The sequence below is a fragment of the Calypte anna genome, chromosome 1 (genome assembly GCF_003957555.1).
Source record: "Calypte anna isolate BGI_N300 chromosome 1, bCalAnn1_v1.p, whole genome shotgun sequence".
NCBI lineage: Eukaryota > Metazoa > Chordata > Aves > Apodiformes > Trochilidae > Calypte > Calypte anna.
The window spans coordinates 78,032,517-78,047,657 of NC_044244.1; the positions used below are offsets into that span (position 1 = coordinate 78,032,517).

The window sequence follows — 15,141 nt, forward strand, 5'->3', positions numbered from 1 at the left end:
TCTCTGTACAAAGAAAAAAACAGTACCCGTCATTTGGATTACTATTTTAGGAGTTCAAACGTTGCATTGGCATTGTATTTTAATCTAAATGCTTTGACAAAGGTGAGAGTGTGTCACACGGAAAGCTAAAACGTGCGCAGTTCGTGCAAACAGCAAGCTATCGCCATCACCTTCACGCACAGGCGAGAGTACAGTTTGTTGCCGGACCACCCTCCCCGCCTCCAGCACAGGGAGCCGGCCTTACCCGAGGCTCGGAGCCCGACCGGGCGGCAGCCGGGAGCAGCCCAAGCTCCTTCCCCTCACGGGGCGGTGCTGGGATTTTGAATGGCGCGGCGGGAAGATGGCGGCATCGCCCTTAACGGCGCCGCCACAGCCGCTGGCGCCGGGCTCCGCAGCGGCAGCTCGGGGGTCCCGGCCTCCTCCTGCGGGGCGGGGAAGGCTGTGCCTCAGGGCCCCGAACCTCCCTGCCGGGCCGTGTTGAGCCCGCCGCCCGGACTCGACCTCTCCTTGCGCGGCTGCGGGAGCCCCGGCACCAGCTCGACAGGTACCGGCGGGGTAGAGCGCGGCCCTTCCTCCCCTCTTCTGCCTTCCCTCGGTCCCTCAGCGCAGCGCGGAGGGGAGGGAGGTGGAGGGAAAAGGGGAATTGGGCTAGCCCGGGCAGCCAGCCTGCGGGCCACTGGACCGTGAGGCAACATGGCGCTGAGGCACCTCCTGCCGGCAGCGGGCCCGTGAGGCGCTGTAAGGAAGGGGTCGGGGACATTCCGAGCCTCTTCCGGCCCGGGGTGCGGGGCCTTTGATCCGGGGATGATTCGCTGTCTTCGGGCAGGAGTACTGGTGCTCTGGTCATTCCCTTCTCCTGTGAGGGAAGCGGCTGGAACTGAGGTGTGTGTTTATGTTAACGAGAACGGGAGCGTAGAAATACAGTTCGAAGGATCTTCTCGCCCTGATCACTGTTAGGGTGAGGAAGGTAAGGAAACCCATGTTCTGTGCCTGCCTCTGAAGTCAGGCTCGTTCCATTATCTTTCATGGAACAGTGGTCCTTGTTCTTGACTTGGCCTCTAGGTGCTACTGTAATGCAACAATCACTACACTCGGTATGCTTTGGTATAATAGGTGAGGTTTACTCACGTAATTCAATTGATTCAAGAATACATTAAGCTGATAAAATGTATTGCGTCTAGAGGCATCACTTTAACTGGTCCTAGTGGATGCCCTGATACCTGCAAATGCAGAAAAGTGTTGTAGGGTTTTTATAATATGACAACTTTCTGATACATACAAGATGTTATGTAAACATCTTGTGTTATATAAACATACTGTGGCAAGATGTCATATAAAGTGGTGCCTCTAAATGCGATATCTTTTACCAGTTTACTGCACTCTTGAATCAAGAGAAATGAAGATGTATACAGCATCAAGATGTAGTATCTCAAATCAAGCTATTTATATAAAATCTTATAAAGTTCATCTCTATAAAGCTCATGCCTTCTGAAATTTTTTTTTGTAACTCTTTAAAACATCTACATCTCTTGAACTCTTCTCCAGTCATGTTGCATCTGATTCTGTTCTGCAGGGTAAGATTTTGTCAGCTCCTGCAAATGGAGCTTAGGAAGGTAATGTACAACTTTCCAAGAGACAAGTCTTCAAAGATGATTCAGTGAGTAATACTCTGTCCAACTGGCTTCACATTCTGGAAGGGTACTCTTTCAGAGAAATCTAATGCCCAGTACTTATCTTCCTCATGTTGACTATTTCTTACCATTTTTCTAGTAGGTAATAGGACAGTGTAGACCTGTAAAGGACAGGTACATGTCTTTTCATAGATCTTTAAGAACGCTTCAGGCACAAGTTTTCAGATTCACAGTGCTAATCTACAGGTACAGTTCAAACAGCAGAAAAATCCTTTACTCGTTCCATCTCTTACTTGTAGTTTATGGATTTCAACATTAGGAAAAGAGCTTGAGATCCCATTATGTATGTTTTTTAATTTTTTTAGGACTCTGAATCCTATTTCTGCCATATTAGTCACATTTTAGGATAGATGGTTCTGGTCTCTTTTAAATTCCCCTTGGGAAATCTATTCAGCTTCATGGAATACTGCTGTTCTTTCCTGATGGTGCTCAACTTCTTGTTTAGTACTCTGATTATGCAAAGTAACACAAAGCTTTCAAAACCAAGCTATATCCACTTTTTAATATATTTGTGTGAAGAATGTTTATTCACCAGTAACAGCTAGATTGGGGCTAACCTCAAGAAGGCAGTTTAAATTTTTATTACACTGAAAGTAAAAATACTGGCTGCTAGTATTTCTGATCTAGCCTTCCCTTATGCTGTCAGCAGTGGGGGGGAATTTCTTTTAGAATTTTTTTGTGTGTGTCAGTAGAAGAACGGATACAGTAGAATCAGTACACTCAATTACTTGGTTTTCATATTGATTTGACAAGGTCTTTCACAAAATGCTGTTATGGGAACTGTGCAGTCGTGGGCAATAGGAGAGGCATTACTGTGGATCAGAAACCTGGTTTATGTCTCATGTGAGGAAAGGGAGAAAAAGCTTGAGTTTTCTGCATGATTTGGTAAAAGGGAGGAGGAGATGAGGGAGGAAGCAACATCTAGCTGGCACAAAAGCAGTTAGGGTTATGAAGACAAATAACTAAGGAATTTAAGCTAGAGGAACGATCTATGTGGTGAAGGTAGTGATCAGCGTTGGTAGACTGAAAAAACCCACATGCATTGTGCAGAGTAGCTTGAGCTGCTTGTTTGGTTTTTGTTGTTTTTTTTTTAATTCATCCATAAAGCAAGAAAAAAGACTGGGCAGTTCTGTAATCTGTGAGGATTACTAAAGTCTTTGGAGAAATAATTCAAAGAGGAAACAGTCTAGGTGAGGTGGCAAGCACATTGCAATGCTGTTATATTAATCAGTGCTGAAACTCTGTTTGAGTATGTATTTGGTAATGGTTGCTCTGTCTCAAAAGCAAATATCAGAGCAAGAGTTTCACAAAGAAATTATTTGAATGTGGAAAGTCCTAGGAGAAAAAACTGAAAAAATTACATCAGGAGATAAAAACAGTGAAACAGCCATAGGAAATACTGAAAAATATAGAGGAGATAGCTTCTTTTTACCTTTTTTTGTAATACAGGAGCTTGTAAAGAAATTTGACCTTTAGTTATATAACCTAAGTGACATCAGATTCAAGGATGATATGTAACTTTTAAAAATGTTTTATCTTCTCCTTTAAAAGGGCAAGTAAATGTTCCCGAAGATCAAGCAGACAAGTTGCTCCTTGCAAGCTGGGGTCTTCCTAAAGCAGTTCTGGAGAAATACCACAGCCTGGGAGTAGCACAGATGTTTGAATGGCAAGCAGAATGCTTAATGCTTGGACAAGTTCTGGAAGGAAAGAACCTAGTTTACTCAGGTATGCGAAGATCTGACAGAACCTGTCCCTTCTAGTTTTTCCAGTGCCATTTATAAGAAAATAGTGGTGCTGAAGGGTGTTGATCTGGCAGTTAAAAAGGTCAAGATTTTTTTTTTTCTGGAGAGACTCTATTAAGATCTGCGCCATCATTATACCTCAATCCTGGATTGATAGACTCCTTTCCAGTTATGGGGAAAGAATTTTTTTCCCCATTTTCTCCCTTAATGTTCCTTTAAAAAATTATAATTAGGGATCAGTTAATGATGACTCCTCTTTTATTACACTGTGTGTCAACCAGGAGCTGTGTGATAACAGCAATGTTTGAAAATTTTATTTATTCTCCAATTTTTTCAAACCCTTTAATTGTTTCATCTGTTGTGTGTGGGGAGGGGGATATTGCAGAAGAAGTAGTCCTGGTGGACTAGAAATTTGTGACAAATGACAATTGTCTACTGTCTGTAGGAAGAAGGTCCCAGAGCAGCACTTAGAATTTGGAAGAGGGGATGATTTTATTAGGCTTGAATTTGAGTTTTATTTACTTGGTTCCAGAAAACTTTGGGCCTGATTCCTGGGTAGTGGCTGTCCCCTGGTATGTAACATCTTCTCCAGTTTTTCTGTGGCTGATAAATGGCAAACAGCACTGCTTGCCAGCCAGGAAGAGTTAATATAGTTAACTGGGTTAGTAAGGTGTTGGCTGAGGTTCTCTCAAGAGACTCCTGCTGGGGTTTTTTGTTTGCTTGGATTTGGTTTTTTGTGTTTGTTTTTTTTTTTTTTTCCCCTAGCTTATCTCTGAGCTGCTGTTTCCCCTGGAGCAGAGTTGAGAACACAAGATTTGATAGCATGATGGAAGAGGCTAGATGAGAAGTACTTTGCAGTCTTATTGACCCTTTAAGGGGTTCACTGCAAGTGTGGTTGTGGATGCGGGAGGGGGGAATCCATTGAGTCCTGCCTTAGGTTCTCCATCAACTGCTTTCTAGACTACATTTTTTAATATTTGTCCAGCTAAAATCCCATCCAAGCAAACTTTCTTTTTTTTTTCTTTTTTTCTGTTTCCCCCCCAGCTCCTACCAGTGCTGGAAAGACACTTGTTGCAGAATTGCTTATTTTAAAGCGAGTTCTGGAAACTCGTAAGAAAGCACTTCTCATCCTCCCCTTTGTCTCTGTTGCCAAGGAGAAAAAATGCTATCTGCAGGTAAGCAGCATTCAAAGAGGGTAAATAAATGGGTTGTTGTTGCAGGGGCACATTTTTTAAACAAGTTTTTGCATGTATTTGAGGGAAAAGAAATTGTAGAGTAGTTTCAGAAAGGATTTATAGATAATTTACAATGTGCTCTTGTTCAAACTTGGATGAGTTTTTTTTATCTCTTGTTACTTGTATTAATTCACAGATTTTTATAATACGTGAATTTTAAAGAAATTTTCCAATTAGGGATTGTGTCAGAAAAACTACAAAGGAAAGGTGTCCAAATTATCTGAAAGGATAAAAGAATGTTTTAGCTTTCCTTGGGGTGTTCCACCAGAATTGTGTGCCTTTGATTTCACTTTGACTTTGCTAAAAATATGTTCTGACAGACTGTGGTTATGTCTTGGCTTCTTCAACCCAGCTATTTAAAAGCAAAATTGCAGTGGGTGCAGTCTCTTCAAAACAAAACCAATAAAATCAAACATTATTACCATTATATAGTATGTCAAAGTAGCAATTATTGAAATAAATCCACAAAACAACCCCAAACCCATCAGACATAATTTCTGATGCTTTAGATATTTTGGGTGTTAATAAGCTGAGATGGTTATCTTAAACTTGCAGATTGCTAGGAAATGTTAAAAACTGAGTACCAAAGCTACTCTGTATTGATAGATAAGGGAGACATGCTTTTGCTTTAGTCTTGTAAAGTTGGAGGATTTTCAATGCTACCCCTGGCATAAATTTGGCTGTAGCTGCCCATACTTGAAATCATATGGTACCCTGCCCATCTGGTTTAAACATTTGTGCCTTCTGTTAATGCAGTAATAAATTGTGGAAGAAAAGAAGTCATCATTTCCTGACTTTCCTGTGAGATGTGACATCTTTGTGTTTGGGGTCCCTGTCTTTTGCCCAGGATTTCTCAGGAGCAAGGCTTCTTTGTACATAGCCTGCTTGTGTTATAAGCTATTGCATTAACCTTTTTAATAATAATGTTTTTATACAAAGCAGTAGTCTCTATCTTTTACTCAGTTTTGTACACTTTATCCTGCAATGTGTACTGTGTGACTTATGCTTTGGAAATAAAAAATGACTGGAAAAAGAAAAAGTAGCAGTAACTGGCTGAGTTATGGCTTTAATCTGAGTAGTTGACATCATAAATACTAGAAATTGTGGCTGTAGGATGTACGCTTATATGGGATTCCAGCAGGCATTGATCAAAATTCAGGGTTGTAACATAGGCATGACATTCTATATCCTTGGAAAACAGGCCCTGTTTCAGGAGGTGGATGTAAGAGTGGAAGGCTACATGGGAAGCATGTCTCCTGCTGGACGTTTCTCTGCCCTGGATGTTGCTGTCTGCACTATTGAGAAAGCAAATGGTCTTATCAATAGACTAATAGAAGAAAACAAGATGGACTCACTGGGTAAAATACTAGGGCTTGACTGATGTGTGACTGTGTTTATTACATACTCTGAGTACATGTGAAATCATGGGATACTTTGTATTTGCTCAGTTCTGTATGTGAAAGTCATGCCAAATAAGAAAATGAAGCATTTTTTCTTCCTCCAGAGCACCTCTGATATGGAATTAAGAAGTCAGTCAGAGCTGTTCTGTGTAGGAGCTACAGGTTTTAGTTTGTCTGACACTGATGACAATCCATGGACAGTGATTGTCTGCAATAAGCAGTCATTCCTTCAGCTGTTAAATGTCTTCTAACTGATGAAATTGAATTAAAGGTCTGGGATATGTTTGAGCTTAAAAATGTATGTATGCTCATTTGTTTTGGACAGAGTCTATAGAATCCATGGTTTATCTTCAACTTAGCTCAAAGAAGAGGAGGAATTTTGTTAGGTGCTTGTCAGGGTGCAGATAGTGGAACGATTACATAGAGCTCCTCTTGACAGTCACGGTGACTAGGAGGGCTCTGATATTCATTTCTCTCTTGTAGTTTGTTAAAAAGCCTTCTGTGCTGGTTACAGACTTTTGGGTCACCATGCTACTAGATCATGGTCATTTTCATTTAATGTTTGGGAGGAGATTAAAAAACTGAAGAAGCCCTGTGTTTCCAGTGTCTACTTGGTGAGAGACGTGTTTTCCTAATCCAGTCAGAAGTTTGTATTTCTCTGTTTCCCTGCTCAGTAAAGCTTGACCCAATCATATTGTAGACAGTAATCCATCTCATCTTCACACTGGCATGTAACAGAGATGGTTTCTACTTTAAGAATATAAAAATTGGAAAACTGCTCTGAGATCTCCACCAATGAAACTGCTGTTCCATGTGCACCCGTGTAATATTCTGTACAATTGTATACCAGAAGAGGTTTCTAAACGTAAGAAGCAATAAGGGAAATAAAAGCCTTGAAGGTTTTGTCAGAGGGTGAAATCAATGCATAACACATTCACATCTGGCTCTATAAAGGCTGGATCACCATGGATGTTATAGAATGCCAATGGGCTGGAAGATGATGGGTGGATGACTGTGGTTGTGCAGCATTTTAACCTTACTGGCATTGAGGGTCCTGCAGTCCAGCCCAGTTCTTGAATGTGTATCCTCATCTCTTCCCTTGCAAAGGCACTGGTGATTATGCAGTTAGTTATTTCAGTATATGGCTACTTAGGTTAGCCCTATTATTTGTGTTTAGCCATAGTTTAGCCATATATTAAGTAAAGCTAGTTTAATGCTAGGTCACCTCACCTACACTGTCCTGCCAGCATAAGACAGAGTGGGGTCAAAATGTCCATATTTATATTGGCTTGAGTGCCTTGGAAGCACACTCAGTATACTAAAACCAGTTGTTTAATGACATCATCTTTCAGAATCTAGAGATATGCATGCCAAATCCTTTGGGTTGGTACCTCCATTTCCATCCCTACATTTTGTTGTGCTCTCCAAGTTGAATGTACCTGAGATGAGTCATATAACAAGCCAGGTGATTACAAGATTTGAGTTTGAGTAAGTGTCTTCAACACTGATACCTCCTTAAAGAATGATGTTTTTCTTTCACCATTCAGAAACACTTCTGCTGCAGCCTTCCATTTCCCTTTTGCCCCAGTATGACCATATAACTGAAATAAAATATGAGTTTAAAAAATAATTTGTAAAGCAAAAAATTGACAAATGGTCTACTTGGAGATAACTTTTCATAAAAGCTGCAAAATACAGGCATGAGCTGAAAGTGGCAGTTTAACTTAGTCACCTCAAGCAAGCTTGTCTGAAACTTTAAGATTGTACCTCATCTGATTAATTCTGAATTTAGACCAGTTTGTAACAAGGGTCTTTTATCTTTTGAGATGAGTTGTTGGGAGATGGCTGCAGTTCTGGCTGGATTCCATCTCAAGCTTGAGCTGTTCCTTTTGTTGATGTCAACCCCCTGCTGATAGCTGATGTTGCCTCTGGAAATTGTTGAGAGACACTTAAACCCTCTGCCTCCAAGAGCTTTTTCATGTATGAAGCAGTTAAAGCAAATTTGTGTTGCTAATTATTATTTAATGTGTGTCAGTTTTTAACATCCAGGTACACAGGAGATGATACTCCTCCTGTTCAGCCTCTTGAAACTGACAAAATTTCGAGGGAAGTAGATTAGAGAAGAATTTGCCTCCTTCTCAGCATGTCAAGTCGAAATGTTTTTTTTAATGTGCTGTTGTCATATTTGTTTCCTTAATTTAGGGTTGAAATTTGAAATTTAAAAATTGCTAGTTTAATAGTATTTAAAAAAAGTAGTCCTCCCTGCCTTTTATTCACAACTTCTTAATTTTAAATGGGATGTGGATTAGTTATTCTGCAGTGAACACATATGGTAGCCCTCGGGTACTTTCTATTAGTTTTTTTGAGCAGGGATATACCTAATTTGCAGACAGAAAGAGGAAAATGAGGTAACCTCATTTTCAGTAGCAATGCAGTATGATGAAATTCTGGCCCCACTTGCATGCCTGAGCCTGTTGTTGAGTAGAAAATACCATTGGATGCTGGGACCTGAAGTCCTCTTTGGCTGCATTTCCATTTTAAGATGAGAATGGCTTTGTGAAAAATACTGGTTGCCTGATAGCTCCTGCTGTGTTGTCCCAGTGGGTGTGTTCTGAGTACTGGCCTGGATAGAGGAGCACTCTGCACGGGTGAGAGTCAGCTTGCCAGACTGCCACGGCAACACAGTACACAGCTTAATGTGAGTCTGCATAAGTGTAACTTGTATGTATTCTACTTTGGTAGATATCTGATTAACACTGTCCTGTCTCAGCTGCTGGAACAATTCAGACAGACTGTTGTATAGGGAAGCAGGAAGAAGCTTTTTCTGGTAGCTGAGTAAATATGTATTTGGTGGCTGACGAATTACCATTTTTTGCAAGTGAGCACAGGATAGATAGAGGAAGTGCAGGAAGACAGAGGAGCTGGATGGGTGGGAGTTGGTAGAAGAGGCTGATGGAGTAGTGCAGCACTCTTTTCTAACTTCAGCAGCTTGAAGAAGAAGGAGGAGAAAACAGACGGAGAGAGAAGGAACATACGTAGGAAGGAGAGAAAAAAAATGAGAAGGAAAAATAGCATTAAAACAGATAATAAAAGGTTGCATTTGCCCTTAAGCTCCTGCTATTTTGGCTGTACCAGGAAGATATTACATAGCTGCCCCAAAGAGCGAAAAAAACTAAGCAGCAGCAGAACTAATGTCCTGTTTTTTTGGTTTAACTTCTCTTCTGCCCTTCTGCCTGTCATGTCCCTGTGACCCTATCAGCTGGCAAGAAAGGGACCATACCACTGCTATTTGGGATGTGTGCAGGAGGTGTGCTTGAAAGCTGAGTTGTCATGGTTCTCTGTTTTCATCTCAAGGGAGAACCTAATTGGGTCTGTTGTCTCCAGCTGCTGATATTAAGAAAGCTTTATAGACATTCAGTGTTTCTAAATATCTTGCAAATTTGATGGAGGTGGATAATATGTTAAAAAGTCATTTGCAGGAAGTTGGATGACAACAGAGCAGTAATGTAAGGATTTTTTCATCAGAAAGCCAAATCTGAAGTTGCGTTGAGCTCATTCAGGTTTTGTCAGTGAGAAAAGATGTAATAGGAAGGAGGCTGTGCCAGTGTAATTATATTTAATCTAAGTCTTTTTTGTGACATTGCTGTATTAGTAAGGAGTCATGTTTTTAACTAAGACAGTGATGTCAAAAAGGCTTTTGACTATCTCATTTAAGTGCTGGAATGTTCCTTTCCAGATACTCTGAAGCCTTGGGGACTTCACTTGCTGAGAGCTTACAGCATAGATACTGCAGTACTGTTTAGCATGGTGTCCATACTAATCAATGAACCTGTTTATATTTTTTTAAACCTGAATGTGGGTATGTAAGACCATGTGGAGTGTGAAATTTCATTACATTGGTCATGATTTATCCCTCCCAGAAGAATCAGTGACAAAATAAAGATGTAGTGGTGTTGGTAAATTCCTTCTGCCACTGATTCTTAAGAGAGAGACAAATTTCTGTACATCATGTGGAGTATGAAAGAGTCATGGCTCCTTGTTCTTAGTTTTAATTTTGTTAGATATAATCTGAATGCTTCTGTTTATCAGGAGTGGTGGTTGTGGATGAGTTGCACATGCTGGGAGACCCTCATCGAGGATATCTGCTGGAACTCCTTCTGACCAAAGTTAGATATGTTACAGAGAAGCTTGCAAACCGGTGGGTACACCAGGATGTTTGTATTTTAGTGCTAAATTATGGATGGATCTAAATATTTTGTTTTCATGGTAGTTGGAAATTTGTGTTGACTCCAGGGCTTTTATAAGAGTGATGACCTAAACTGTTTTGTTCATCAAGGTCTCATCATGCCGCCTCTCAGGGGCCTGCCATTGTAGACAAAATCTCTTTTAAGCCTCATGGTTTCAGTCTGGATTGAATCCCAGTGCTAGCATGGGATTAATTCTCTCAGGAAAAGAATTAAGGTTAATGCTTTCATTTACTTTTTTTAGCCTATTTAATTTATTTTTTTTAAACTCTGGATTTCTTTTATTAGTTTTGCTAGCAGACTTTTCCCTGCTTAAGTTTTCAGTGTTTGGTGTAATGGGGTACTTACCCTACTGAAATATTGGGGTAGTGTAGAAGAGTGGGCATACTTTTAATGTGTGAATTGATCAGAAGACTTAAGATGATGTGACAGTAGTCTGCTTAGTTAGTACTGCTCAGAGTGATCTGTCCTTTTGCTTATAACATGCCATAGATCAGTGGCTGGATGGTTTCTTATTTGTAGCACAACAATCAGACACCCCAACAGATTAAATGTTTAAGAAGAGCTTCAGAGGCTTTTAATAATTCCATGTCTTCGTCTCCAACAATAAATTGTCCAGTGGCTTTGTAGTGCCTCAACACAGACAAAGGCAAATGGAGGAGATGGTGTATTGATCTTCTTAAGCTTTATTGGTGGTGCTGAGAGAAGAGTCAAGATCAACTGTTCCCTTAGCACCAAAAGCCAGATTTTGCCAGTTTTCTGTTCTTCCTGTCTTCTGAGTCCTACCAGTGCTGGGCTAAGCACTAATTATTTAGTTCAGGGGGAATTGCCAGTTCTGCATTGGCTCTGCACTGGACATTTGAGCTAGTATTTCCCATCTTGATTTGTAGGATCCAAAAGTGTTACGGGTCCGATCACCTCTGACTTTATTCTCCTATTGTTCCCACACATCTTAGGAGCCAGTACTTCAGAGCATCTTGAGTGGTTTTGCCACTCCTTTATGCTGGCTTATCATGTAGTTTCAGCATAGGTGCAAACCTGATCTCCACTTTCCTCCCTCTGCATTAAGGGAAGGAGAAAATATTTGTCAGGAAAAAAAGGGACAGATGCACCATGGAAGGTTTACGGGAAGACACAGTACTTCAGTCTTACCATGTATGTGCTAGAGCCTACATTCTCCATCTCGTTGTCACAGTCAAGTTGACAGTGGTTCATCGTACCACTTATGAACATGAAGGAGGTGGCTGCTTTTTTTGTTTTGGAATTCACTCGAGATGCCTGGAGTAAAAGACCACATTTGCTCTCAGATGTCCTTCCAAGTATGTGGTGCTTTTTTTTCTCTTATTTAATGGGGGCCCCTCTTCCAAAATCTTTAAATGCCCTCCAGCCTGTTCAGTTATCAGAATGACCAGTGGTTTTAAGTGGTTGGCTGAATGTCCTACTATAGGGTGAGGCTGTCTTCACATCAAGAGAATACTCTCTGATGGCCATTGCCAGCTTCTCTGGCCATGCTTCTCTGTGAAGCTTTTGCAGACCCAGCCACAATTCTGCAGCAGAATTTTCTCTTCCCCATCCAGAGAGTGTATTGTGGAGCTGGAACTTTTTTAATCCTTGAAGGTCAAAAATTGCTTTAGGGGTGAAAATCTGCAACCTAGATGGCAGAGCTGTACTAGCAAATGTTTGAAGAGCTTGGATCAGAGAATCTGCTTCTCCCTATCTCTCTCTCATTAGCGAATACTCTTTTTTACTCTAGCTTTTGGGTAGCCTCATTTCCTCTGTCTTGTCTTTGCCAGGATTACTAGTATCTTCTAAGAAAATGCATGCTGTTTCTGAGTTCACATTTCTTTGTTGCACCTTTTTAAGGTCTCAATCTGTGGCTCAATGAAATGCAAATGAGTAGTTTTTAAACCTAGGCCTAAGATCATAAAAAAACCCCTATTGTGTGGGTGTAAAGCCTGAATTAAAATATACCTTTGGATATCTAAATTAATGGTTTATGTTTTCAGGCCTCTTAAGAGTCCATTATTTCTTTAGTGGAAGGTGCTCTCCAGCACTTTGAACTGAAACTGCTTTCGTCTTTGCTGAACTAAGGTCTTTGGTTTCCAGCTTTTAGTCTAGTATTATTTGTCCTGAAATTGAAACAAATGAAAGTGTTTTAATTAAGGCATTTAAGCTTAGAAAGACTGCAATGGAGACTGAAGCATTCTGTCACCTCCGTGTTTTTGTTAATGGTAAGGAAATAGCTGTCTCTTTGTTTTCAGTTTCTCCAAATCAAACATGCAGTCAGTTTATGACTGTTGTTACTTAAAGAAGCTTCAGAACCTAAAGAAGAAGGTTCAAAATGATTAAAAGTTGCACTGTCTTGTTATCAATACATAACCTGACATTATGTTTGCTAAAAGCAGAGTGTGGCTTGCTTGTTTCTTATTTCTTCCAAGAAGTTGAAACTTTGTACTTTAGGCTCTGGAAGGAAGCAGATTGAGTTAGTTTTTCTGAATCTTGTTTTCCAAACAGTAGTCTGTGCTGTCACTAACATTCATTTTCTTTTAAACACCTTCAGGCAGGTGAAGATGAGCAGTCCTGGTTTTGGTGGGGTACAGATAGTAGGCATGAGTGCTACGGTTCCTAACTTGGGACTCCTGGCCTCATGGTTAGATGCAGAGCTATACTGCACGGACTTTCGCCCTGTGCCCCTCAAGGAATGGGTGAAAATTGGCAGCAACATTTATGACTCCTCCATGAATTTAGTGCGAGAATTCCAGCCCAAGCTTCAACTGAAGGTAACAAAATGCTGAGCAGTTGCTTTGGGTTAACATCTTCTTTACAGTTAAAATAGACAGCTACTGCTATGTTCATAAATTTTTTTTAATAGGTGACATTCCTGGCTTCACTAATGCTTTTCATCCTAGATTGTATGTTCAAACTGGGAACATGCAGTTCTTGAAGTTTCTTTACTCTGACTTGAAGACAAAGCTGACTTTCCAGTTATGTTGTTTCTGAGCACTTGACAGTTATAAAGGATTGGATTATCTCTGTATCCATCACCCTATCTTGTGTCCCAAAATCTCCTTCACTTTCACAAGTGAAGGTAAATATTGCCTAGTTAGACTAAGGAATTTGCATTTATCAGTGGAAGAACACATTTGCATTAAAACATGGTATTGAACCTTCCCAGATTAAATTGCTAAATGATCTAATTTTGTCATTGATTAGAAGGCAGATGCCCATCCTGATTCTTCTGAATCTGTTTTCAGTATTTAATCTTTTTGCGCACTTGAAAAGGGTATGATAAGTTGAAAGTAAAGTACTGTAATGATTTGGAAGAACCAAATGGGTGGAAATGGGAAATTTGTACTTCCTACTTGTAGGTTCCTTTTTTTTGGAGTCTTTGATGGATGAATTATCTTCTTAGTCCTTTCAACTGCTTTGTGTAATACTAGCACAGTAAGTAGTTGAACAATATGGGCCTAAAGCAAGGGATATTTTGCTCCCAGATATCCCGGTGTGCAAGCATTCTGTTATCAGGAGCATGGTGGCACAACAAAGACTAAAGACCATAGAGACAAAAGGAAATGTTTGAGAAGTATATATATATAAGCTTGCTTTTATATGGTCATATTGAGAAGGTGATGTTGCAGCTCCTTTTCTGGGTAGTAGTTGCTTTGATAGGTACTAAATTAAGTGAGAGAAAGAACTAAACAAGACTTGTCACTCAACAGCTTAAGGAATGGCTTATTTTAAAAAACTAGGTAATCTGCTTGGGCTTGAAAACTATCACTGGATCTTCAGACTTGTGTTCTGTGCCACACACTAGACTGGAGAAGGGAACTTGACCTCATTACTTCTTCTGAATTTGGCTGAATTGTTAATGAGCTTTTGATGTATGTATGCAGTTCCTGCCACTTCTCCCATTTTAATTTGCATTTTAGTGCTTTTTATTTCTTACTGGACGCCTACCTTTTTTCTCTTCCTCCTTTGGCCTCCTTTCTGGAAGAAAATCTGGTTTAGCCAAGCAAAACAAATCTGTTGCAGGAGCTCTCTTAGGATCTCAAAACCAAAAAGGCAAGTTGTAAACAGTAGGGTTTTGCATGCATATCTCTAAGTATCCATAAAAACCTTTCTCTGTGCTCTGAATACCTGTGGTTTTTGGTCAGCAGTGCTTGCTAAGTGCATCTTCTTGGGAATGCCTAAAGTACTACATCTCATGCTTTTTAGTTCAGCTGTCCTATATCCTAGTTGATAAGACTTCCTTAGTTACAAGTGAGGGATGTTTTACCTTGGGACTTTTCCTAATTCTTCTCCACTGCTGTTAGCCACAACATAGAGGCTGCAGTGATATTTTGTGCACTGTTAAGCCTTCATTCAGAAAGAGATTTATGAAAGGAAGCTGTAAAACCTTAGATTTATTCTTGGGTGGGGATGTCCTCAACCAAGTGGTCATACTAGTGCTTGGACTTCCTAAAGCAAGTCTGAAAGTAATCTAACAGTGCTCCATCTTCTTTGTTTGCTCCTCTTTCTGACTTGAACGAGAAGATTCCTACTGTGACACGAAAGAATGACAGCATTTACGAACCTCATTCAGTATGAGAATGCACTGAAAATATTTTGTCTCAATTCAGGGAGATGAAGACCATATTGTGAGCCTGTGTTATGAGACTGTTTGTGATGGCCATTCAGTCCTGCTTTTCTGCCCATCCAAGAACTGGTGTGAGAAGCTGGCAGACATCATTGCCAGGGAATTCTACAGTTTGCAACAGGCAGAGAGTAAGAAAAAAGTAGTTAATAGAAAGCTGTAGCATGTATATTACCTTTAAGGAATAGTAACTTTA

The 15,141-nt window shown here is 40.3% G+C and overlaps 1 protein-coding gene across 1 annotated transcript in view; it reads left to right on the forward strand.

The window, feature by feature from the left end:
* The first annotated feature begins 324 nt into the window (after window positions 1–324).
* The window catches only part of POLQ (DNA polymerase theta), a 47,783-nt gene continuing 32,966 nt past the window's right edge, over window positions 325–15,141 (forward strand). Inside the window, exons 1-7 of the mRNA XM_030450178.1 lie at window positions 325–544; window positions 3,243–3,416; window positions 4,478–4,608; window positions 5,870–6,026; window positions 10,158–10,266; window positions 12,873–13,092; window positions 14,932–15,075. Of these exons, the coding sequence (XP_030306038.1) occupies window positions 325–544; window positions 3,243–3,416; window positions 4,478–4,608; window positions 5,870–6,026; window positions 10,158–10,266; window positions 12,873–13,092; window positions 14,932–15,075 (1,155 nt within the window). The remainder of the gene's footprint in view (window positions 545–3,242; window positions 3,417–4,477; window positions 4,609–5,869; window positions 6,027–10,157; window positions 10,267–12,872; window positions 13,093–14,931; window positions 15,076–15,141) is intronic.